The following is a 26,694-nucleotide window of genomic DNA, read 5'->3' as shown; positions in this document are numbered from 1 at the left end:
AGTTGGAACCAAGTACCATCTATAGATCAGTTTAAGATGAGTTTCCAGTAGTGATACATTATGGATAGATTGTTTTACTAATTGAGTACCTCTAGTCCACTCTACAAAAGGTATAGATCTACCAATATCAGTTTCCCATTTATTAAAGGGAGAGATTTGGGGCTCGCAGTCCATTAGGTTGAATAGTTTAGAAAGTCTCGCAATACTTCCTTTTTTTGGCCTATTAGCGATTTGGAAGGTTATATAATGCTCTTTACAAATTAATTTTTACATTAAAAAGTTCTTTAGTCTTAGGTATTTAAATATATCCCTTGTGGGTATATTATATTTTCCCTGTAATTGATTAAATGTGATCAATCTATAGCCTTCGTATAAGTCTGAGATCTTACTTATCCCTAATTGAAGCCAGGATTTGATATCAAAGTCTATCATTACATAACGTAGAATTTCTATTGGGGTGTCATAAAATATTCTATCTTTCCAATTAAGTTTCTTAGTAATTATTTTAGAAGTTATAACCATATCGTTTAAGATATTATTGGAGAAAAGATTTTTCTCCAGTACAACTAGGTCTAATATGCCTATCCACACCAAAATAGATAATTTATACTTCGGACTGCTTTCCTGTTCTATACTGAGCCATGGTGAAATATTCTGATCCATATTTATCCACCCCAGTAACTGGGATGCTTTACAGGCTTCATAGGACCTATACACATCTGGAAATGCTATCCCTCCTTTCGGATAACTTCTACGCAAGATTTCAAACGCAATCCTAGGAGGTTTATTGGCCCATATGTAGTTAGAAAAAAGATTTTGAAACCGGTTAAGCATTTCTAATTTAATTCTAAATGGGATTGCCCTAAAGAGATATAAGAGTTTCGGTATCAAAAATGCTTTAACCATATTTATTCTGCCAATCCAAGAGGGTTCTAGTCGTTTCCATTTGACAATTTGATATTGTAGTTTTCTAAATAGGTTTTCGTAGTTCGATTGGATTACACTATCAGTGTCAAAGGAAATCTTTATCCCCAAGTATTCAATCTCATCTTTAGCCCAGGCAAAATGAGATTGTTTAGCTATTGTTTCCTTTTTAGTATCACTTAGCATATAGGATAAGATTTGAGTTTTTTTCATATTAATTTTATAATTAGAGAAGGAACTATATAAATCTATATCACTTAATAGATGTAAAATTTAAGCCCGGGGGTTTACTAAAGTAAGAATAATGTCATCTGCAAACAAGGTTATTTTAACTTCACTGTCTCGCATTTCCACTCCTTTTATATTGATGTTCTGCCTAATCAGGACAGCTAATGGTTCTATTGACAATATATATAGTAACGGAGCCAAGGGGCAGCCTTGCCTAGTACCATTATTAATTTCAAAGATGTCTGAATCAAAAAAGGGGTTGCTGATTTTTGCCGAAGTATTCTTGTATAGTGACATAGTCTTACACCTAAATTGGCCCACGATGCCGAACTGATCCATGACAGAGTCAAGGAATCTCCAATTGACCCTGTCAAAGGCCTTTTCGGCATCGAGGGCCATAATAACCGAACCCAATCTACTTTCATTCATTCTATGAATTAAGTTAAAGATCCTATGGGTATTGTCAGTAGCACTTCTTTCCTTTACAAAGCCCGACTGGTCCACACCGATTACATCGTTTATAGTATCTTTAAGACGATTTTACAATATACTAGAAAAAATTTTTATATCCATATTGATCAATGAGATCGGTCTATAGTTAGTAATTTGAGTAGGGTCTTTGTCGGGTTTTGGGATAGGTATTATTGAAGCTATCATCATTTCTTTTGGAAAGGGGGATTCTGAAGATATCTTTGTGAACATTTCCAATAAGATAGGAGAGATAGAATTAGGGAAGGTTTTATAAAATAATGCCGAGTATCCATCAGAGCCGGGCGCTTTATTAGGTTTTAAACTGTTTAAATTGCCGCATTTATCTCTGTTGATAAAATTGGAGCATTAAGTCTTTCAAGATTATAAGTTTTTATTCTAGGGAGTTTAAGTCTACTTAAAAATCTACCAATTTCTAGATCAGTAGCTTTAACTTCGTCCAAATTATATAGGGAACTATAGTAGTCCACAAATGCCGTAGCAATTTCTTTTGGTGAAACCAAATGAGAGTCTCCTGAAATTATTTTTTTTACAGATTTATCTTTATTACAGTTTTTAAGTTTATTTGAGAGATCTCTATTTATTTCATTACTATTATGATACCATCTTTGTTTAAGAAGTGTAAGGTTCTTATTTACTATATCATAGGTTTTTTCTTTAATAGATAGTTTCAATTTATGTATTTCTTCAGTTAGTTCTTTAGTTGTTACTTTTTTATTTAGAGATTCTTTCTCGGCTAATTCTATTCTCAATTTCTGAAGAGTATCACCCTTTTTTCTTTTGAGTTCGGAACCATATTTGATTAGTAGTCCTCTAATAAAACTTTTAAAAGTACACCATACTATGGGGGTCGAGACTTCTCCATTATTGTTAATGGTTAAAAAGTTCTCAATTTCCATTGTAATTGATTCCTTAATATGATCAACTTTCAATAGACTTTCATTTAATCTCCACCTTGTCCTAGGTCTAAATTTATCTTTCAATTTAATTTTCAAAAATATAAGAGCATGATCTGATAGTATTATAGAACCGATGCTGGCTTTAACGATGGAATCTAAAAGGCCTGCTTTTACAAAAAACATATCAATACGTGAGTATGTCTGGTGGACATGGGAAAAAAAAGTATAGTCCCTTTCATTTGGATTAAATATCCTCCAACAATCATAGAGAGTATTTTTAGCAATAAAGTCTGTTAAATTATATGGATAATTATTTATTAGTTTAAAATTTCCTGCTTGTTTGCGACTTCTATCTCTTTTTGGGTCCATGACACTATTAAAATCACCTCCCATTAATATATTACTACTATTTAATTCATCTAGTGTTTCCATAATTTGATCAAGTAACATTTCTGGATTATGGTTTGGAGCATAGATATTAACCAAGGTGTAAATTATGCCATTTATTTTAACCACTAGGAGAACATATCTACCCAAGGGGTCAGACTAAATGTCTATTAGAAATAATAATAATAGCAGTACCTCTTTTCTTTTTCTTCCCTTCTAAATTTGAGGCAAATACCCAAGGACATTTCTTAAATTTCCATAGTCTGTCTGACGAGTTGATCCAATGGGTCTCTTGGATAAATGCAACGTCTATTTGATTTTCATTCAGAAATTTATAAACGGCTCCCCTCTTTTGGGGTGAATTCAGCCCCTGGACATTCCATGAGACAATGTTAAGTGTCATCACAAGAAAAGATGGTCTCCACCGTTCTTTGTTCCCCTCTCCACCGGCCTAAATAAAAAAAAAAATTGCATACCAATAAATGGGGCAAATTCCCCATTGGTATTCCAATAGGGTACCCAGTAGTAACCCTTTGGATAGGCCTGCCTGAATTGCAGGAGTGAGGTTACAGGGGGGGAGTGGAGAAGGTTGAGATCACAGAATAGTATATAGATCGATTTGAACAAAAAAAAAGAAAAAAAGAAATACGTTTCCTTTCAGATATTGACTGATATATCTAGTTTAGAGTCAAACAGGCTTAATCAACATTAATAGTTAGTAAATTTTTGATTAAAGTTAATTTATATCCCACGATTCGATGGTTTCTTGTGCTTCAGTGGCATCTTTAAAAAGGAATCTTTGATCTTGATAGAACACTGAAAATGTTGTTGGAAAGTTCCACTTATATCTGATCCCTTTTTGTCTCAATATTGCAGTCTGGTTAGCAAATCTTTTCCTATTCTGTCGAGTTAATATGGATAAGTCTGCAAATATTTTAATATCCTTGAAGTCTGAGTCGGTGATCCCGTTTTTCTGTACTGACCGCATAATCTGGTTCTTAATAATGTTATTGGAAAAGCAGACAATGATATCTCTCAGTATAGTAGTTGCAAGGTTCTTTGGTCTATTTAACCTGTGGAATTTTTGGAAAGGTAGATCCCCTAGAGATGTTTCTGGGATGATCTTTTGAAAGAAGGATCTAAGGAATTGATCTAATTGATCATATTTGATGGTTTCTGGAATGCCACGTAGTTTGATGTTATTGATTCTTGATCTATCCTCCAAGTCTCCAAGTTTTATTTCTAATAATTGCGTTTTCCCTTCAAGTTGTTTGTATTTTAAATTCATTTCTTCAAGATTTCTTTGCAGCTCCTGAATAGTAGTTATTTGTTCTTGTATGGTATTAAATAGATGCCTTATATCGGACCTTAATAAACTTGAATTATCGTCAGAATCTTGTTTTATTCTAACATATAGGGTTTCCAAGGCTTCGTTGAGTGTTTGTTGCGTCACTTGAAGTGGATGTGGTTGGTCAAGGCTGGAGGCAGTAGAGTCTCTTCTGCTTCCCTGCGATAGTCTATTAAAAGAAGAATTATCATGTGCTTTAGGTGAACAGAAGATATTAACATTTCTAGGTCTATCAGTATTAGTTGCGGAAGCCAGAGTTAGTTTATCTTTTTCCTTCTTTGGAGGCATTTTTAATTATTCCCTCTTAATTTCCTTCGTATCAGACTTCTCTTTCTCTCCTTTATCTGTTTCCTTCTTTCTTTCTTTTCTTCTATTTATAGGTTTTCCCTCTTTTAGTTTTCCTCTTTCCTTCTCCTTTCCCTCTCTCCCTCTTCCCCTTACCTTCCTTTTTAATCGGTTCAGAAGATTTCCTTTGGTTCTATAAATTGTAGATTTAGTAGATAAACAGCAGTTTAGTTTAAGCCATACTACTTAGAGTAGGTTCTTGTCTCTTTAATTAGGGTGAAGATTTTAAGGGAGTTAATCAGGCATTATATTAATTGATATAATAGATCAAGTTTATTATAGTTGTTACTTATTTTCTTGCTAGAATTGTTGAATTTAGTATTATATCTTTTTTAATTGAGTCTGTAGACAATTGGTTATATTACTCCTGGTAATAAATCTTTTCAATTAATAATTGATTTCTTTGGATTTATTAATCTCCTTTAAATAGGGTGGTATTGAAGTCAGCAGATGTTAGATGTCAAACAATTGGTTATAGTATTCCTGATAAAATGTATTTTCCAATTAATAGTTGATTTCTTGAACTTATTAGTCTCCTTTAAATAGGGTGGTATTTGAATCTGGCAGATGTCAGCAAGCTATATACACAACTCCATTTATATATACACATACATAGATTTGTATTTGTGATTAAATAGTAGTATATCAGTATCCCCAATATTTTTAATGGGTTAAGTTAAGCTGTTAACAGGATCATATGACCAAATATTTAAGCTTTTAGCAGATTCAATTAGTCAGTTGGTCGAATGAAAATTATTTCTTAAGTCCAGTTGTGGCTGCTATAAATTAGTTCACAGTATTAAATAGCAGTGTTGTAGATCTTAAACAGGCAATTAAACAATATATAATATGTAGTGTTAAATATTCAACTAGTATGCCATATCATACAGATTGAAAGAGAACGTTTGTTCATTACTTGCCACTCTCAATGGAGATTCTTTTGTTGGATATGCCAGCTTCAGGTTTGCCAGGTTTATAGTTATTATTTGTAGAAAGTATTCGGCAGGTTTATCTCCAAATTGTCATCTATTGTTTGGTAGATATTGTTTATTCAACCATATTCATTGCGATTTTCCAGTCCGTTCCGGGGGTTCAATATTCCGTCACAGGAGAAAATAATTGTAGGTTTACCGATATGAACGGAACGCCGCCACATTGATATAGCGGTTTGCCGCTTTTGCCACCATTCAGCGTCTCAGACCACGTTTGCCTCTCGGACCTCGCTCTCTTCTCCCCTTCTCACCCCGTGACCACCAGTGCGTGGGTGCGTGCGTGCCTCACGTCATCACGTCACCCAATTTTCTTTTTTCTACATAGTGTTTTTTATATTTTGGAATACATTTTCTTTTATTCAACCTCCTCCTGTTGATGAAATATCCTGTGTTCCTGCTATATATCCATAGGGTGCTGTCCCCTTATAGACACACACACCAATAAACTCAGAGCCAGGGTCTAGGCTCTGAACCAGGTGAGCAGTTTCATATATCTTTCCTTCCATATTGATATACATCTGCATACTGCACCAAATTTGGCATTTTATCTCTTAAAGGCACAACGGGATCCTCCTCCAATGTAAGGTTCCGTTGTCATCCCAAACACGCCTGTCAAAGTGATCTGAGCCTATCCTGCTAAGGCTCAGAACCATGTGAGTGGTCTATATTTTTTACCTTCATCCCACTGTTTATTTAAACGTATCACACGATATTGCTTTTTATTTTAATCCCCACCTCCAGGTTATTTAAAGAGCCAAAGAGGGGGGTAAGTTACCTCACTTTGAGCGCTCCACCTATTGACTGGTGTTGGTATATTAACCACCCAGTCTATCACTATATGCATTTATAAGCTGTGGCTGAGTCTGGATATTTCATGGATTACGGGTACAGGACTCCATTACACCACTTCAACAAACGACTATATCACACCTTTGGTTCTCCTCTACTCCCCTCAATTATATTCCATCAGAGCACTCTCTCTTCATCACCAGTAGCAGTACCCTTTGAAGCCAGACCGACTGCAATATCATGAGCAGTGCCTAGCCCTGATTCCTTGGGACTCCGGTCTGGCCTCGTCTCCAGCTTCCGCCCACTGTGTTACCTGCTTTTACAGACAGACAGAGAGCGCTGTTTGGTGGTGAGGTATATGAGGACATTCCCAGCAATTGCTACCTAAGAGCCAGAGGGAATCCCCATTTAAAGATTGGTACTTAGCCACGACCAGCCTGGAACTCCACGCCAGATCGAGATGTGCCCAACTCCCGTTCAAAACTCTATTCAATAATCCCTCTGGCTTGGCACCTCCGATCCAGCTAATATTTGGACAATATACTTGGGGAAACAACACCTGTCCAGGGATGTGTAACTCATGATGTAATTTTGCATATTTGACAGCTATGTAAAAACCAGCCTGTAAAGTGCCCTGACTGCAAGCCACTAGGCACTGTCAGCACGCCGACCACAAAAACTCCAACTCCACTTTCACCGAGTGGTGTTTATTCTACAAACCAGGGACTATGCTCAACTATGGACTATCAGGGGATATATAATGTGTAGTTTTTTTTTATTGTGTTTTGGGGTGATTTTGTGTTCTGTGCTTGGGAAATAGTTAAATTAAGCAATGTATGTCACCACCCTCTCCAAGACACAGAGATGCCAGGGCAGGATCACCTTCTATACCTTTGCTGGAGGCCCCATGCTAGGGTTCTGTGTATATAAAGTCGGATTGTTCTCAACAAAAGTTGTTGTTCTCCCCAGCTTTATGTTTGGTCTGATGTCTGGGGAATGAGGCCATAAATACTTCTTCCAGCTAGAGGGAATTTCTTCAGAGATGTTCAGCTGGGATATCAGAGCTCCTATACATAAGCTTAGATTTAAAAACCCATGATTTAAATGTCCATGAGAACATGGACAAAATGTGGCAGTTAAAATCACGATAAGATTTAGGTAAAGGAGGACTAGGGTTAGGTTATACTTTTCTATTTGGATGGGTAATAGTTGAGGTAACTTTTTTTATGGATTAGGCGGTTTAAAGTATGTGGGCTAAGCAAACTGAAAACAGACTCAGATTAGTATCTAAATAGAGCAGGAGGAAAAGAACCCTCAACTATGAATTATTATTTAATTTTTTCAAACACATCTATTTATGCTAGTTTCACAATAGATAAGTGAATAAACACAACTGTCCTACATCTAAACATAAAAGCCACAAGTTAATCTGCTAACCCCATTGCATACATTCCAAATGTATTTAATTAGGTAGGACAGATACTGTTTTGGGCCCAATGCCCTCGGTCTCTCTTTTCTGTCCCGATGTCCCTCTTTTTAGGAGCTCCATGTTGTTGGTGTGTCAAAGTACATAGCAGATCTCCACAGTAATAATGCAACTGTCTCATTCAAAAGCTTTAGCTTTGAACGGGACATGTACCTCACTCTACACACTGCCAAAAACTGGTAAATATGATTTGTTTGAAATAGGTAAGTATGAGTGAGTGGGGGAGGCTGAAGAAACTCCCCTATTTGAGTTTTGTGACCAATAATGCAATCTGACCAAGATAATAGTAAGTTTATAAAAAAAATCTTACATGCTTTTCAAAGTTTATATTGCTTTATTTTGATTTGTATATTTCTTGAAAAGTATTTGCCTGCTGGTTTAAACATTTATTAAAATGATAGCCAAATGATGCATGTCCTTAAAGTACAATAAGTATGTTTAGAAATCAGTCTGTGTATATTAAATACATTGTTCATGTTGTGAATTACATTTTATGTGTATAAAGTGTTATTAGTAAGTCACCTACATTTTCTCAGAACAGCCCAGCACCTAACCACACCCCTAATATTAAAATGTCCATTTTGGTCCATTTAAAATGTTGGGAAGTATGACGTTGTGAATATATGTTTACTGTTTTAGGTCTTTGTGGAAACTATAATAACCAGCAAAACGATGATTTCAAAACGATCAGTGGTGTGATTGAAGGCACTGCTGCAGCATTTGCTAATACCTGGAAGACAGCAGCTGATTGTCCCAGTGTCAAAGTCATATATGATGATCCTTGTTCAGTTAGTATTGAAAGTGGTAAGTCTTCATCCCCTAATCAACCATATTACCATCTTAATATCTGAAAAAGTCTAGCTTTCATAGGAAAGCTGCCTTCAAGAGGGTAATTTCAGAAGGTAAATCAGTATATGTTGATATACTTCTTAGAGTCTTGCAAATGTCCAGTATTAAGTAGACTTATGCATGGCAACAAAATTGATTAAAACAAATCACTTTATCTGAAGAAAAGTTTGGTTCTTCAGAATTTCGGTACAAAAAAAAAATAAAAAATTAGGAAGACATTCAAGCAGCTAAAAAAAGCAGGTGCCTTTTACAGTGCTAACATGCAGCAATAGCTACAATAGTGCTTTGCCTGCCTAATGGATTCACAAAATCAGGCATTATTTTTTTTTTTATTGAGTTTCTCTTTTTCTCTTATAAAACGATAATAAAGTACAAAATGAAGATAACATACATTAAAAAGGAGAAATGTTGACATTTAGTTATTTTCAGTTTAACCACATGACACAACATTTTATAACCTTCCCAATAATTTATATAGTTAAGTGTGTCCTTAAATCTCCTTTCAAGTACCTTTTATACATGTATTATCTTCTATTGTTCAATTATCTTAATAAAAGTTTCCTGCATTCTTCTTCCATACATGCATTCACTCTTGGTTCAAATACATTTAAAAACTACTAAGATCTGAGATCCTAACTTCAATTCCATATCAACCCCATTTATTTATTTATTTTTAAATTCTTTATTTATAGCGTGCAGGGAATTACAATCATGCATGGTGTGCCACGATAGCACGAACAAGAAAAAGCAGTATAAATTTTCATGGCTGTTTTAAACAGGACTGCACATTTTATAGTTAATATAGACAAGTTAGACTAAGCATTTTTCATTTTAAATGGTTCACATGCTGATGTTGAGTATGTCAGTAAACGTGAAACCGTACCTTGGATGGGTCTTAGCGATAAGATGTATGGGGTATGCTTAGGCAGAATATGCACATAGAGCGATAAGAGAACAAGGATAAAAGATAAACATGCTTTCAACAATGATGGGGATGGCTGGTAACCATGGACAGGCTAATTTAAGCCGACTAACAGTTACACGAGATGCTAGCCACAGAATTTTACTCAGCTAAAGTACTGCAGGGGTCGATAGGCTAACAGAGTTACTTAACAGACAGTAGACTCATACCCTTAGCTATATTTTAGTGCCGACATTTCATACTAGTTTAAGTAAACATTATGAGAGTGACTCCGTCTAGATTATGAGCAAGGAGTTAGAGCAGAGATTATTCGCTTACAGTGTGGGAGCTTGCGACTAGTGAGACATGGAGTGGTGTGCTTGAACACATTTATGCTGTTGAAGATAATGTCGCTATGGGTTAATCATGTGGAGTACTAATCATATATAAAGAAAAACATTAACTTGCAAGCTTTGGTATAGGTAAAACATAACTGATGAGCTCTGCTGACTATGTGATTAGGGTATAGTGTAAGAAGCACAGAGTCCTTTTAGTGAGATGTTTCGAGACGACCTAAGAGGATCGGAGTCTGCGGGCCTACAAACCAGTCTCTGTCAGCCCATGCCGGTTCGTGGCAGATTGTCGTCCTGGGCGGGATGGCTCAAGGTTTCGGAGCGGCAATCGTGGGGTGAGGATCCCCTCCAGCCCCAGGCCTGTATAGAGGGTGGCATCTTCTTGCCACTGGCTCGAGAGCTCGGCGAGTTCGAGGCAGACCCTTTGTGGGTGTAGCGGACGCTGACGGTGTTCCGTCGCCGCCAGCGGCGGGCAGTCTTCCCGCAGGGTGGAGGATGCTTTGGAGGCTCTCTCCGTGTGGCCCTCAGCCTGGGCGGGCAACGTGTGTGTGTGGTCAGCTTGGGGTTTGTCGTTCTGCCCGGAGTAGGGTGCCTCTTCCCCCCGACCACAGCCCCAGACTTGTGTGCTAGCGGTGGAGTCCCATTTAGCTTACTTTGTTCTCCGGTCGGCCTGCCCTGATATGGCAGGGTCTGCAGGTCTGCCGCAGGCGCCCGCAACCTTCTCAATAGCTTGCACCAGAATCGGGCAAAGGTGGCTTCAAGACGTTGCTGAATGGTGCAGGAGTCCTCCAGCTCAGGCAGGAGTTTTACGTTGCTTGTTGTATCTGTAGCCGCCATTTTAGACGCTCCATGTGCTCTGCTGCCTTGGTTTTGCCAGTCACCCAGCTGTAAGTGCCGCTCGTATCTGTTACCCCAGTTGCTTGTGTTAGACCGAGATGACCCCCATCGGTCCAGAGGGGGGGGGGTAGGAGATGAGAGCTCCGAGGAATCCATATTCAGGGTCGTTAGCTCGGGGAGCGTCCGTCTCCCCATCACTCGACTCCCGTTAGGCCTCAGGGTGTGATGTGGGGTTCCCCGGGGGTTGCATGCTCGTTCTGAGTATCTATGTGATCCTCCCGGTGTCCCTTTCATCATAGCTCCACTCCAGGGAGTAGGTGCGCCGTTCTTTAGGGGGATTATCCCCGAAATGTGCATGTGTAAGCGGGAGCTGAGGTTCAGCACAACCACTCAGCCTGGATGCTAGGCTCCGCCCCCCTCAACCCCATTTAAAGAGGGGATAAACTTCTAAAGGAAACTATACATATCCTCATTCTTTTTCTTCCCTCTTATCATATATTGAACACTGTCATAAATGGAGCGATATATAAGGTCCAGTGAACCATCCATGCGTTGCCTTTCCTGTCACAGTGAGCATCATTCTCATAGGGGACTACTTTTGAATTATTTCAAATCATGGAGTCCCTGTAAACTGGTTGCACCTCCAATATTTATCAATGGTTTCTCTGTTGAACTTACTTAGATTGTAAGGATCTAGATACCATATATGTATCAATTTATAAAATGTTTCCTGTATATTAACTGAGTGCACAGCTCTTGTAACAACTGTCCATGTTTTACACCAGATCTGCCCCGGAAATTCTGTCTCACAATCTCGCTCCCATTTCTCGATATTGGAAATAGGGTCAAGGTTCCAGTTATTTACTATTGGGTTCTTGAATCTAGAGATTAATTTATTCCCGTACTGTTTCTTTATAAAATCGTCCAGAACATTTGACTCATCGATAGGATTATTTTTAAAGAAGTTGTTAATCCTGAAGTATGGGAAAATATCCCGACTTAAAAGACCATATTCTTCTACTTAGCTGTCCAAATGTTTGAATACCCATATTTAACTGTATATCTGCAAGCGTAGATATTTTTTTTTCCAATCCATCCAGTAAGATACAGATCTTGTATATTTAAGCTAATAGTTCCTAGTGGAGTGGATGAGGTGAAAATATGTCCAATACCCAACCTATCTCTGACTTTTGCCACAGTTTGTATTGCATCTCTCAGGATTCTATTATACAGGGTTAGGAATTTATTATTTTGGGGGTGTAGCCATTAGATGATATTTCTTGCAATGAAACTACCGCTTACTCCAGTTTTTTTTTTTTTTTTTTATGCAGCAGCTAGAGTGTGGGTGAACATTGGCATATCGTGAATTAACACCAGATCTGGAAAGTTTAATCCCAGTTTAGAGCCATCTCTCTTTATAATTTTCTGTGTGATCCTGGGTGATTGACCCTTCCATAAAAAGCTTATAGTATTTTGTTGAATTTATCTAACACATATTCTGATACTCGCATTGGAATCATTCTGAATAAAAAAAATATCTTAGGTATGAGATATGCTTTTATCATGTTATTCCTTCCTATCCAGGAGAATGAATAGTTTTTAAGCTTATTTATCTGTTGTTCAAGCTCTATTAACAATTCGTTATAATTGAGGATTATGATTTGATTTAAGTCGAACATTATCTTGATTCCTAAATATTCTATCCAGTCTTTTTTCCATTTAATTTGGAACCTACCCTGAATATTCTGTTTTTGAGAGGAAGTATTTGATATTAATTGAGTTTTATGTAAGTTTATTTTATAGTTTGAAAATATACTATATTCTTTTATTGTTAATAATAATGCTGGGATAGAGGTTTCAGAAAATGTTAAAGTAAGAATAATATCAGCAGCATTAAGTGTTATTTTAAAGATTTAATTATTGATTTGAACACCCTCTGCTGGTTCTGTTGCTCTTATCATGGCTGCCAATGGTTCAATTGATAGTGTGTACAATAAAGAGGCCAATGGACAGCCTTGCCTTGTACCGTTATGCAAATAAAAAAATGAGAGTTAAGTGCGGGACCTGTTACTTTTGCACTTGGGTTGTTATAAAGAGCCATTGCACCCTTCTTAAAGACGCCCTGAATCCTTATAACCTCAAAGGTCTCAAATAAAAATGGCCAACTTACCCTATCAAAGGCCTTCTCAGTGTCTAACGCTAAGAAGACTGACGGGATTACTTTATTCTGAATCTCTATAATCCGATTCAACAATTTACGGGTACTATCATCCCCCTGTTCTTCCTGAGATAAATCCAGATCGGTCCGAGTGAAGTAAATCCTCAATTACAAATTTTAGTCTATCTGCCAATATTTTTAAATAGATTTTCAGATCTAAATTTATAAGCGATATTGGCCTATACATTTCTAGGAGGGACGGGTCTTTTCCTATTTTGGGGATTGGACAAATAGAAGCTTGAAGTAATTCTTCTGGGATGTCCCCACTCTCCTCAAACTGATAAATATCCTAACTAACAACGGGAAATCAACGGGTACGTGATTTTATAAAAAAAATCACAGTATAACCATTAGGACCCGGTGAATTCCCCTTTTTTTAGTTTTTGAATTGTGTCTCTGACTTCTCCCAATGTAAAAGATTTATTAAGAGTTTTAATTTCAACAAAACTTCTTTTATTGCAGACTTTGAAATCTGACGATGTTTCAGATTATATAACGACTGATAATATTTCTTAAAAGCTTCTGCTGTTTTGAGTGAATCAAATATAACCTTCCCGCACACAACCAGACACTGTATCTTAGATCTTAAATTTTTTTGCTTAATTTTATTTGTGAGGATTTTATTCACTCTATTGCTAGAGTAATACCATTTCTTGTTGGAAGAATACATACATTTTTCAAGCTTTTCATCCAATTTCACCTTTGTTTCCCTCTGGACTTTAATATTTTTTTCTAACAAGGTGGGGTTAGGGTTCAGTTTGTTTATCCTCTCGAAATTTGCTAACTCTAAGTACAAGTCTGCAAGTGCCTTACCCCTTTCTTTCCTTAAATATGCATCTATCTTTATTAAATAACCTCTGATCGTGCATTTCAAAGCAGACCATAACATTACATCTGATACCTCTTTGGTGTCATTAAATTGTAGAAAAAAATAATGTCCTTACTTAAACCCTGTTTAGCTGATTCTGAGATCAGATTAAATTCTTTAATTCTCCAGTCAGATCTTATTTTATGGAAAAGATTATTTTCAAAAGTACAGAAAAACGGTGCATGATTTGACCAGGAGATTACCTATATCTGATTAAATACATTTCGCAAAATGTTAAAATTTTGCAAGAAAAACGTTGATTCTGGAGTAAGATAAATGACTATAACAATAAAAGGTGGAGTCTCTATCAGATGGGTGTTGGGTCCTCCATATGTCATAAATTGTGTGTGACAGGCCCCTTTTGGAGTGACAGATACCATCTCAGAGAATTGCCGTTGTATTTGGATTATTGTGGATTTCGGGTACTTGTGGATCCGTACGGTACACACCGCCACGTGGAGAGAACGATGGGTCGCGGCCATTTTGACCGCATGAACTAATGACCGAACACTCACGAACTTTCCACACGACGAATTTCAACCTTACCGGTAACGTACGCCCATGCTGGTCGACAGATCCAAAGTACCGAAATAGAGACACCGGATCCAAGAGAGAGTTTTTGTTTATGTTATATGGTTCCTGAGTAAATGGTGCAAACGTGTATCTAGCGAACGGCCCAACCGATCTAGGGGATTTTCACGTATATTGTTCCCTTAGATCTCCGTTCCCTAATACACGTAGCACATTGCATTTTCGTTATATATTGTGTGTGTTATTAAACCTGTAATAATTGTGAAATATTCTGCCCGGTACAGTGGGAGTGACTCCCACTGTAAATGTATTATCTCCTCCGGATACGGGGAGGAGTTGTTGTACGGCATAAAAGCCCGAGTTGCAGAATAAACATTATTCCTACTTTGACCCTCAACACAGAGTCTCGTCTCGTGCTTGGAGGGGATGGCTATTACTTGGATTCGTAATTACTGGGAACCTGTTATGCTTTAGCTGACTTCATCTTGGGGGAAAGGACACCTTCTCAGCGGCGTAAACCCCTACTACACCGGGGTGCCGCTACAATTGGTGGCAGCGGCGGGATCGTTCTTTCACCCCAGAGGGACAGCTACCGAGAGCAAGCAGGATGGAGGCCTACTACGGAAGGTTGAAACGATCTACCCTAAAAGACTTGTTGGAGAGCCGTGGTCGTTCGGCTAGCAACAAAAAGAAAAGAGACATTTTGGCAGAATTGGTCGCATTGGACTTAGCTGAACAGAATGGCGAACTGGGTGTCGAACCAAACCCAGAACCGGAGATCGCATTGGTCCGAACCCCGGAAGACGAACGATTCGACCACGAGGTGAGGGTAAGGCTGGCTCACTACGGACCAAACCCCTCACCTAGGATCGTGACTCAAGTAATTGCGGCGGTCGATGCCAACCGGCGCCAGACTTCCACCAGCGCCAGTCCAATTGCTGGGACTTTTCAAACTCCCGAGGAAAAGAGGAAAGTACACTTTGCCGCTTTTAAAAATTTTGTGGAAACAGAGGGGGAGATTGACCAATACTTAGCGGATTTTGAGCGTCAATGTGCCTTACATAAAGTACCCTCCGAGGAGTGGGTTAAAATGTTGTCTGGCAAATTATCCGGACGAGCCAGTGATGCTTTCCGGGCGATCCCGGACCATGAGGTGGGAAATTATCGATTGGTCAAGGAAGCTCTATTGTCCCGATATGCGGTAACTCCCGAAGCATATCGGAGACGCTTCCGGGAATCCCGAAAGCAAACCGGTGACTCCTACACCGAATGGGCCTGCCGATTACAACGCACGGCTGGCCACTGGATGGATGGGTGCCAAGCTACCACCGCGGAGGAGGTATTACAATTGTTTTTGTTGGAGCATTTTTTTGAAAAGGTGGACAAGGAGCTCAGAGAGTGGATTCGGGATAGGAGACCCCTTACCCTACCCGAAGCCGCCCGGTTTGCCGACGAGTATGCAGACGCCCGCAAACCCGACCTCTCGGTCCAAAAGACAGCTCCCCGAGTAGAAAGCCGCCCCGTCGGCCCTACTCCAACCACCCCCGCTAATCAACCTAGCTACAACACTTCCTCCCGCTTCGCCCAGTCCAGTGTCCCGGACCGCCGGCGGTGCCATAGGTGCCAACAGGTGGGCCACCTGAGAGACAAATGCCCACTAGATCCAGCTCGACAAGCTTCTTGGAGGAAGCCCGCTGAAGGGAACACCCGGCCCTTTACCTCAGGGGCCCATTGCATTGAAGCCCAGCCCCTGGGGGAAGAGCAATGGGAAATTTTGCACGAGGCCAACCCCCTATATGCGGCTGCCGTAGACAACCGTCAACATCACCGACAAACAGTCCGAGTAAATGGACAAGTTGTCAGTGGATTACGAGACACTGGGGCCACCCTAACATTGATCCAACACGACCTGGTCCCAGAAAAAGAACATACTGGACAAACGGTGGCCGTTAGAGTGGCCGGGGGTGCGGTGCATCGTCTCCCCACGGCCCGAGTGCATTTGGATTGGGGGGTGGGAGCTGGCCAAGTGAATGTGGGCCTGATGAAAGGGCTACCAGCGGAAGTACTCTTGGGAAATGATTTAGCCCCGCTGTTGTCCGCTTTTGCCCCTCAAGGCCCTGCTGGAGCCTGCCCTGTCACCACCCGGGCTCAGGCTCGTGCCATTGGAATCGGCCCGCCGGTCGTGGAGACCCAGGTAAGATCTAACCCTCCGACTGTGACCTTAGGACAGACCCCCTTAGACTGGGATACCCCTGAGACTTTTGGGAGGGAGACGCGGGAAGACGTCACTCTACGAAAGTATAGGGATAAGGCTGACAAAAAGGAACCAGGGACAGATGGGGAAAGCTACGAGTGGGTGGGGGTTAGACTGTATAGGATCCCCCAGGAGCCCGCAACAGGTAAAAAAAAAATACCGACAAGAGATCATGAGGATCGCTCACGATATACCCTTAGCTGGCCATTTAGGAGTACGTCGCACGGGCCATAGGATTACCCAGAATTTCTTCTGGCCAGGGTTTAACCGGGACGTGCGACAATACTGCAGAACCTGTGACACTTGCCAATGGGTGGGTAAGAGGGGAGATCGCCCAAAGGCTAAATTAATGTCGATGCCGATCATTGGGGAACCTTTCTATAGGGTCGCCGTCGACATTGTAGGCCCCCTAGCGCGACCTAGCCCATCCGGTAAGAAGTACATTCTTACTGTGGTGGACTATGGGACCCGGTACCCCGAGGCAGTACCCCTGTCAAATATTGAAGCTGAGACAGTAGCCGATGCATTGGTTAAGATATTCACTCGGGTGGGGTTCCCTAAAGAAATCCTATCCGACCAGGGAACCCAGTTCACTGCCGTACTCACACAGCAGTTATGGAAAGTGTGCCACATTAAACCCCTGCTCAGTTCCCCGTACCACCCCCAAACTAACGGTCTCTGTGAGCGCTTTAATGGGACTCTCAAACAAATGTTGAGGACCTTTACGGACGGTTGCAGAGACTGGGAGAGATTCTTACCCCACCTGTTATTTGCGTATAGGGAGGTCCCCCAAGAATCTACGGGTTTTTCTCCCTTTGAGTTATTGTATGGGAGGAGGGTGCGAGGACCCCTCGATCTCATTCGGGACCACTGGGAAGGGGAGACCGAACAGGCAGGGACGCCTATTGTGCCATATGTCCTGGAACTCCGGGACCGCATGGAGCAACTCTCCCTATTGGTAAGGGAGAATCTCCAGGCGGCCCAGGGGCGACAGAAACGATGGTACGATAGGGGTGCCCGGCAACGACTATTCCACATAGGGCAGAAGGTATTGGTGCTAAAACCGGTGAAGGACAACAAACTGCAAGCTGCGTGGCAGGGTCCTTACAAGGTTTTAGCCCAACTCTGTGATACCACCTACCTTATTGCCAGCTGTGCAGATGAAAGGATCCAACGATCCTTTCATGTGAACATGTTGAAGGAATACCAAGAACGGCAGGAAGATATTCACGCTGTTTGTGCCCCAGCTACGGATGACCCCGAAAATTTACCCCTACCTGACCTGCTAGAAAGGGAGACTCACCCCGACCCAGTTAGCCTAGTGAAGCTGGGAGAGCGACTGAACCCTACTGAGCTGGAGCAAGCTAGACAGCTCCTATGGGAGAAACAGAGTACCTTCTCCCAGGAGCCAGGATACACCACCCTGGCCATGCACAAGGTAGAAACCCCAGGGCAGGCCCCCCTCCGACAACCCCCTTACCGTATTCCGGAAGCCGTCCGGGACGGGATGCTAAAGGAAATACGGGAAATGACCCAGCTGGGGGTCATTGAGCCATCAGACAGTCCCTGGGCCTCTCCCGTAGTCCTAGTCCCCAAGAAAGACGGAACCACTCGGTTCTGCATCGACTACAGACGACTGAATGAAAAGACTACCACTGACGCTTACCCCATGCCCCGGGTAGACGAATTATTAGATCGCATAGCCAGGGGTAACTATCTCTCTACCATAGACCTCTGCAAGGGTTATTGGCAGATTCCCCTGGCCGAGGATGCCGTCTCCAAGTCGGCATTTGTCACCCCGTTTGGCTTATACCAATTTAAGGTCATGCCATTCGGGATGAAAAATGCCCCGGCTATGTTCCAGCGAATGGTGGATCGGCTCCTCGATGGATTCCAGGAGTTTGCGTGTGCATACCTGGATGACATTGCGATCTACAGTGAGTCTTGGGAAGAACATTTAGTCCACGTAGGAGTAGTACTAGATAAGATTCGGGCCGCGGGCCTGACACTAAAACCCGAGAAGTGCCATTTAGGAATGGCCGAGGTCCAATACCTGGGTCACCGAGTAGGGTGTGGAAACCAGAGGCCGGAGCCTGCCAAGGTTGAAGCAGTAGCGAACTGGCCCACATCTAATACCAAGACCCAAGTATTGGCCTTCTTAGGGACCGCCGGGTATTATAGGCGTTTTGTCCCTGATTATAGTACGGTAGCCAAGCCCTTGACTGACTTGACCAAGAAGAATTTACCTAGACAGGTCCTGTGGTCTCCCGCTTGCGAAGCCGCATTCCAATCTCTCAAACATGCTCTTGTTAATGCCCCTGTCTTGGCTGCCCCAGTACCTAACAAACGTTTCCTTGTACATACAGACGCTTCCATGTATGGACTGGGGGCTGTGCTGAGCCAAATCGGGGAAGATGGAAAAGAGCATCCGGTCGCATACCTCAGCCGAAAGTTGTTACCGAGGGAAGTGAGTTATGCGGCCGTAGAGAAAGAGTGCCTGGCCCTGGTATGGGCATTGAAAAAACTAACTCCTTATCTGTATGGACAAGAATTTTCCTTGGTAACCGACCACAATCCATTGGTATGGCTTAACCGGGTCGCAGGAGACAATGGCCGGTTGCTAAGATGGAGCTTGGCCCTGCAAACGTACAATTTCACCATCAGCTATCGACCCGGTAAGCTAAATGGCAACGCCGATGGGCTGTCTCGACAACTTGACAATTCTCCGGACAAGTGAATTCCGGTCATCCCTAAGTTAATCCGAAAGGATCAAGCCAGGTCTGCCGGAGTGTACCACTAGGAGGGAGCCGTGTGACAGACCCCTTTTGGAGTGACAGATACCATCTCAGAGAATTGCCGTTGTATTTGGATTATTGTGGATTTCGGGTACTTGTGGATCCGTACGGTACACACCGCCACGTGGAGAGAACGATGGGTCGCGGCCATTTTGACCGCATGAACTAATGACCGAACACTCACGAACTTTCCACACGACGAATTTCAACCTTACCGGTAACGTACGCCCATGCTGGTCGACAGATCCAAAGTACCGAAATAGAGACACCGGATCCAAGAGAGAGTTTTTGTTTATGTTATATGGTTCCTGAGTAAATGGTGCAAACGTGTATCTAGCGAACGGCCCAACCGATCTAGGGGATTTTCACGTATATTGTTCCCTTAGATCTCCGTTCCCTAATACACGTAGCACATTGCATTTTCGTTATATATTGTGTGTGTTATTAAACCTGTAATAATTGTGAAATATTCTGCCCGGTACAGTGGGAGTGACTCCCACTGTAAATGTATTATCTCCTCCGGATACGGGGAGGAGTTGTTGTACGGCATAAAAGCCCGAGTTGCAGAATAAACATTATTCCTACTTTGACCCTCAACACAGAGTCTCGTCTCGTGCTTGGAGGGGATGGCTATTACTTGGATTCGTAATTACTAGGGGAATTACTTGGGGGAAAGGACACCTTCTCAGCAGCGTAAGCCCCTACTACACCGGGGTGCCGCTACATTGTGCTTCACTAAATATCTAGTCATTTTTTGGGGGTAGGTCTTATTTTTCATGTCACCATTAAATCCCATCCTTAACCTTTTGTCCAAGCCCACATCTGCAACACAATTTATATCACCACCACTAATTAAAACCCCTTTTAAGTATGTCTCCACTTTCATATATATAGAACCTAAACATTTTACTGGGAAGTCATTTGGAGCATAGAAATTTACTAGCGTGTACAACACCCCGTCCAGTTTACATATTAAAATTACATATCTACCATCATGAAAGATATATTCAAATTTCAAATCATTAAATAAAATTATAGCCACTCCTATTTTTTCCTATATGCTAAACTTGCTTCATATAGCACTGGGAATTTCTCCAAAACCTTGAACCTTTACTATACCTGTGGGTTTCTTGAGCAAAACACATTATTTTTTTTCCTGATAAGCATGTTGTACAAATAGTCTCTCTTTTGAGGTTAATTAAACCCCTGAGAATTAATAATCACCACCCTTAAATTCACTTTAACCGGTATTGATCACCATGATGCTCGCTGCTACAGGACCCACCTAGCAGTTCCACTCTATAATTCAACAATACATGATTCCAAGATCAAATCAGTTTTTTTAACTACTCGTTGCATACCTTAAATTCATACCAACTATCTGGGAGCTATGAACTTAGCATCCCAAAAAGCAAACTACTCTGAAACTTCAAAACAGAGTACAAACAAGTGTGGGTGTTAAGACAAACAGAGGTTCGCATATATAGAAACATAGAAACATAGAATGTGACAGCAGATAAGAACCATTTGATCCATCTAGTCTGCCCAATTTTCTAAATACTGTCATTAGTCTCTGGCCTTATCGTATAGTTAGGATAGCCTTATGCCTATCCCACGCATGCTTAAACTCCTTTACTGCGTTAACTTCTACCACTTCAGCTGGAAGGCTATTTCATGCAACCACTACCCTCTCAGTAAAGTACTACTTCCTGATATTATTTTTAAACCTTTGCCCCTCTAATTTAAGACTATGTCCTCTTGTTGTTGTAGTTTTTCTTCTTTTAAATATAGTCTCCTCCTTTACTGTGTTGATTCCCTTTATGTATTTAAATGTTTCTGTCATATACGTTCCTTTAACCCCTTCAGGACCGCTGACGGTTCAGGACCGTCAGCGGTAAAACATGCGTTTGGACCGCTGACTGTCCTGAACCGTCATAGCGAAAAACGGGCTGCGGGAAGCGATCAAAGATCGCTCCCGCCGGTATAACCCTGTAACTATCTGACAGACATCCCAGACATCTCTCCTCTGTAGCGTTTTGTGAGGCGAGAGAGACAGAGATCGTGATAGTTTGTTGCAGCAGAAGTGTTCCAGAGCTTTATACAGTATTTAAAGTGAATTTAAAAATCTGTTTTAACCCCTTCCCTGCCAGATCTGTTACAGCAGTGCATTTGTACTGTCTGTATTTTTTTTTGCCCTTAAAGGGTTAAATTTGTTTTAAAAAATCTGTATCTTGGTCTGTCTTGGACTGTTTTGGTCTGTTTTGGTCTGTCTTGGTCTGTTTTGGTCTGTCTTGGTCTGTCTTGGTCTGTCTTGGTCTGTCTTAGTCAGTCAGTTTCCTTCCCCCAAATCTCCATTAGATTTTTGTGACAGGAGTTAGTTTAGGGATTGCTGTTTAGTCTGTTTTAGTAAAAAAAAAAAGAAAAAAAGTATCAATTTTTTTTGTGTGTTTGTAATTTGTTTTAGTTGTGTGTAAAACATGCAGCGTATGTATAACTTGCAGGAGGCATATGCCTTCTTGGCGTCAGACTCTGACGCCACTGACATTGCATCAGATTTTGACCCAGGTCAGTTTTCTGACACGTCTAGTCAAGACGACATGTCATCTGTGTGTGAGCCGGCTGAAGAAAGAAGCTGTGCTTCCTCTGCTACGCCGAATGTGGAGGAGGACTGGGTACCTCCACAGTTAGCCGAGCCCAACGTCCCCCCTTTTAGTGCCAACGCAGGCATTAATGTTAATGTGTATGGCTTCTCCCCAATGCAGTATGTAGAACTATTTTTAGGGGATACCATCTGGGAGGAGATTGCTTCCCAGACTAACTTGTATGCTACCCAATTTATTGATAACAATCCAGGTAGCTATACAGTCAGGGAGCATGACTGGCATCCCACAATGCTCATGGGGATTATGAAGAAGCCATCGATTCGCTCATACTGGAGCACCAACCCAATAATGTCTAGTCCAGTATTCTCCCAAACCATACCTAGAGCCAGACACAAGTTACTGCTGAGATTTTTACATTTCAGTGACAATACCCTCTGTCATCCTAGAGATCACCCCCAATACGATAGGCTTTATAAAATACGCCCACTGCTAGACCATTTTCAGGACAAATTGTCGGATGTTTATACCCCCCAACAAAATTTATCCATAGATGAATCTCTAATGAAATACAAAGGGAGATTAGGGTTCAGACAATACATCCCTTCAAAGTGCTCTAGGTATGGCATAAAACTGTACAAACTGTGCGAGAGTGAAAGTGGATACACATTTGCCTTTCGCGTATATGAGGGGAAAGATGGTAAACTGAACCCTCCTGGCTGTTCTGACTCCCTGGGGACAAGTGGGAAACTTGTATGGGACCTACTAAACCCCTTGTTTAATAAAGGTTACCACCTTTATGTGGATATTTTTTATAGTAGTGTCCGTCTGTTTAAAACACTTTATGGTTTACAGACACTGGCCTGCGGCACTACCAGAAAAAACTCCAAAGACTTTCCACGATCTCTCATAGATTCAAAATTAAAAAAAAGGCGAATGTAAAGCACTTCGCAAAGCTGAAGTGCTTGCACTAAAATTTAGGGACAGGAAGGATGTCAACATGCTAACCACCATCCATGACGAACGCATGTCAGACGTCTCTGTCCGAGGCAGAGTAGAGTCCAAACCGGGTTGAATCAAGGCGTATAATAAGTACATGTACATATCTTATTTTACGAAAAACCAAAGCATGGTATAAAAAGTTGGCTATATATCTGATGCAAAGAGCAGCCCACAACTCATTTTTGCTTTTTTAAAAAAAATAATCCAGGGAAAACCACCTTTCTCCAATTTCAGTTGAAAATAATTTCTTTAACAATTTATGGAGATGGACAAGTTCCAACAACGGTGCAAGTTGAGTCCAGACATTTTATTTTTAAGTTACCACCAACTGCTAGAAAAAAAACCCCCAGAAACGTTGCCGGGTCTGTTTTAAACACGGGAAAAGGACAGACACTCCTTTTCACTGTCCTGATTGCCCTTCGAAACTAGGACTGTGTGTAGGAACATGTTTCAAGCTGTACCACACAGAAAAGTTGTAAGAAGTGTTCCTGAATTTTTATTTTATTTTTTGTTTCTTTGGAAAGCAGCCATTTTTTGTTAGTCAGTTTCCTTCCCCCAAATCTCCAGTTAGATTCTATTTGCAGGAGTCAGTTTAAAGATTGCTGCTAAATGTACATTTGCTACCTGAACATTTGGTCTAACAAGTTTTCTGGCAGTAACACATAACCAGCTGGCCAAAACCAGATGACGTGTGCATAAAAACCAGAATAAAAAAATTACCACTACACTTTCTTTGGGGGCAAAATGGTTGGGGGAAAGAAGTCAAAACACCCCATCCTCTATAACCTTTGCTGTCTACTTTATAAAAATATATACTATATATACTGTCATGATGGTAACATTAACTGGGGGGGGTGCAAAAATATGTCAAACTGAAGATAGACCAAGCATACCTATATATCAAGTTGAAAAACTGACATGTACAAGTTCTGATTGTTGCCTTTTGGCCCCCAAACAACCCAACACACCTATACATGGGGGTATCCCTGTACTAGGGAGATCTTGCTGAACACATATTGGGGTGTTGTTTGGCAGTGACACATAACAGGATCTCTTAATTCATGCCTAAAGTACAATGTGTGTGAAAAAAACAGAAAAATAAATTACTAACTCAATGTTTGACAAAGCCTGGTGGTAGAATTAGTGAATGGAAAGTGTATAAATACCACCATGTGAAATACCCTAGGGTGTCTACTTTTCAAAAATATATGTTTTGATGGGGGTAAAATACATTGGCCGGCTTCAAAAATGTCCCAAATAGGACATGCATGCAGGCTGACTACATGTCAAAATTCCAAGCTGGGAAACTGATATGCGCACCTGCAAAATGTGGCCTTTTAGCCCCCAAACAACCCAACACACCTATACATGGGGAGTATCCCTGTACTCAGGAGATGTTGCTGAACACATATTGGGGTGATGATTGACAGTGACACATAACAGGATCTGTTAATTCATGCCTACAGTACAATGTGTGTGAAAAAAACTGGAAACATTTTTTTACTAACTCAATGATTGACAAAGCCTGGTGGTAGAATTAGTGCATGGAAAGTGTTAAAATACCACCATGTGGGGGGCGTGGCCTGACAGCTCGACAAGACGGTCATATGAGCTGTTAGCTCCTCCGTACATTGACCCTCCACAGCGATTAAATCAGCACTATCTGCTCCCAAACGGCCACAGCAATCTGCACTGACCTCACAACAAGACATGGCATCCAGGTCAGCAAAAAAAATAAATCATAAACAAACCCTGCTGCAAGTCCGGGAGCTCACCCCACCACATTTGCAGGCCCAAGATGGCGCTGGCACGCCTAAATCGCCGGCGGCCTACTCAGACCACAGCGACCTTACCTCGGTCTCTGAACCAGCAGCAGCCCCAGCCACAGACCTCTCAGTCCACAAAATGTTAAAAGCAATGCAAACCTCGCTGCAGGCTGACTTTATCAAAATGGCACGTGACATTAGGTCAGATATCCAAGCGCTGGGGGAAAGAACTACGCACCTCGAGGATAAAACTGAGGAACTTATATCGGCCCACAATACCTTGACAGATTCCTACGTCTGGAACAACTTACCAAAGTGGTGGAAGACAGGGACAGACACAGCAACATCCGCCTCCGCGGCATCCCAGAAGAAGTCCTACCCCAGGACCTCCAGGCATATGCCACATGTTTCTTTCAACACCTGGTCCCGGACCTAACACAGCAAGACTTTCTCATTGACCGCATTCATCAACTACCAAAGCCGAGATTCCTCTCTGCGTCAGTCCCAAGAGACACAATCGCAAAATTGCATTATTATACTACTAAAGAGAAAATCATGAGGGCTTCCAGACGCACCCATGACCTACCGGAGAAATTTGCAGGTGTCCACTTGTTCACAGATCTCTCCGCCTCCATGCTATCGAAACAAAGGGAGCTTACCCTCATCACAAGAGCCCTGAGGGACGCCAACGTTCTATATAGGTGGGGATTCCAAGCCCGCCTAATTATCCAATGAAATGGCACAGACCGGCACGTTACCAGCATTGAAGAGGGCAAGAAAATCCTAAAAGAGTGGGACATCCCCTTACCACAACAGCCTGACCGGGTAGCCCAAGAGAACCGCCGAAGATCACGAGAAAGGTCCCGAACGACTGGAATGTGGCAACCTCAGCTAAGTGACCCCTCCACACTCACACTGCTTCTAACCTACACTACAGGGCAGGTCTGCCAGCCACCCCTGCCCACAAGAGTCACTGACTGTTTCCTCTCTCTACAAATTGTACATTTACGATTGTCAATTACTGTTTACTTATTATTTATGCTTGAGGTTCCAATTTAAATGCCCAGAGGGTATCCGGATAAGCCTTGCGGTAATGGTGGGGCCCCTACTATTTGGGCCCGGCCACTGCAGCGAAGTGAAGAGTAGGGTCGCACACAGCCAGGGGCAGGCTGGGAAGGGGGGCAGGGAGGCAATTGCCCCCCAGGCCGCTCTAAACCCAGGGCGGTCCGCATCCAGCAAAAATTTGAAAAATCTGAATCCCCTGCCTCTGGCTGAGGACTCAAATTTTTCAACTGATATCTCTCCCTGCAGTCGGCTGGCCTCTCCTGATGATGTTAGGAGTAGGGGGCATGACTTTCACTGCTCTTCTCCCAGGACCGCTGGGGAGTCTGGGAGAAGAGCAAAGGAAGTCACACCCCCTCCTCCTGGGGAGTCTGGGAGAAGAGCAAAGGAAGTCACGCCCCATCATCAGGAGATGCCGGCCGACTCCACTGACTGCTGGCTGCTGTATGCTGGTTGCTGCTCCTGCTCCTGCCCTCCCCTCCCTGGCCTATGGTAAGACTCAGGGAGCGGGGAAATACACTTTAGCCTGTTTTTTATTCCCCTCCTCAGCCCCTGCCCCCCCTCATCAGCCCTGTCCCCTCAGTCATTCCCTGTCATCCTTCCTCAGCCCTGTCCCCTTAGTCAGGCTCTGTCCCCTCCTCAGCCCCTGTGCCCTCCTCAGCTCCTGTCCCCTACCTCAGCCCCTGTCACCCTTCCTCAGTCCTGTCCCCTTAGTAAGCCCCTGCCCCCCTCCTCAGCCCTGTCCCCTTAGTCAGCCCCTGTCCCCCCTCC

General features: G+C 42.0%; 1 protein-coding gene across 1 annotated transcript in view; it reads left to right on the top strand.

Moving 5' to 3' along the window:
- Positions 1–26,694, top strand: part of LOC134578521 (mucin-5AC-like) — a 108,167-nt gene that overhangs the window by 42,970 nt on the left and 38,503 nt on the right. The window contains exon 8 of the mRNA XM_063437505.1: positions 8,527–8,691. Within this exon, the coding sequence (XP_063293575.1) occupies positions 8,527–8,691 (165 nt within the window). The remainder of the gene's footprint in view (positions 1–8,526; positions 8,692–26,694) is intronic.

Source organism: Pelobates fuscus, chromosome 12 (assembly GCF_036172605.1).
Source record: "Pelobates fuscus isolate aPelFus1 chromosome 12, aPelFus1.pri, whole genome shotgun sequence".
In the NCBI taxonomy this organism is placed as follows: domain Eukaryota; kingdom Metazoa; phylum Chordata; class Amphibia; order Anura; family Pelobatidae; genus Pelobates; species Pelobates fuscus.
The sequence above is the reverse complement of the archived record's forward strand: the minus strand, read 5'-3'. Positions and strand labels throughout refer to the sequence as shown.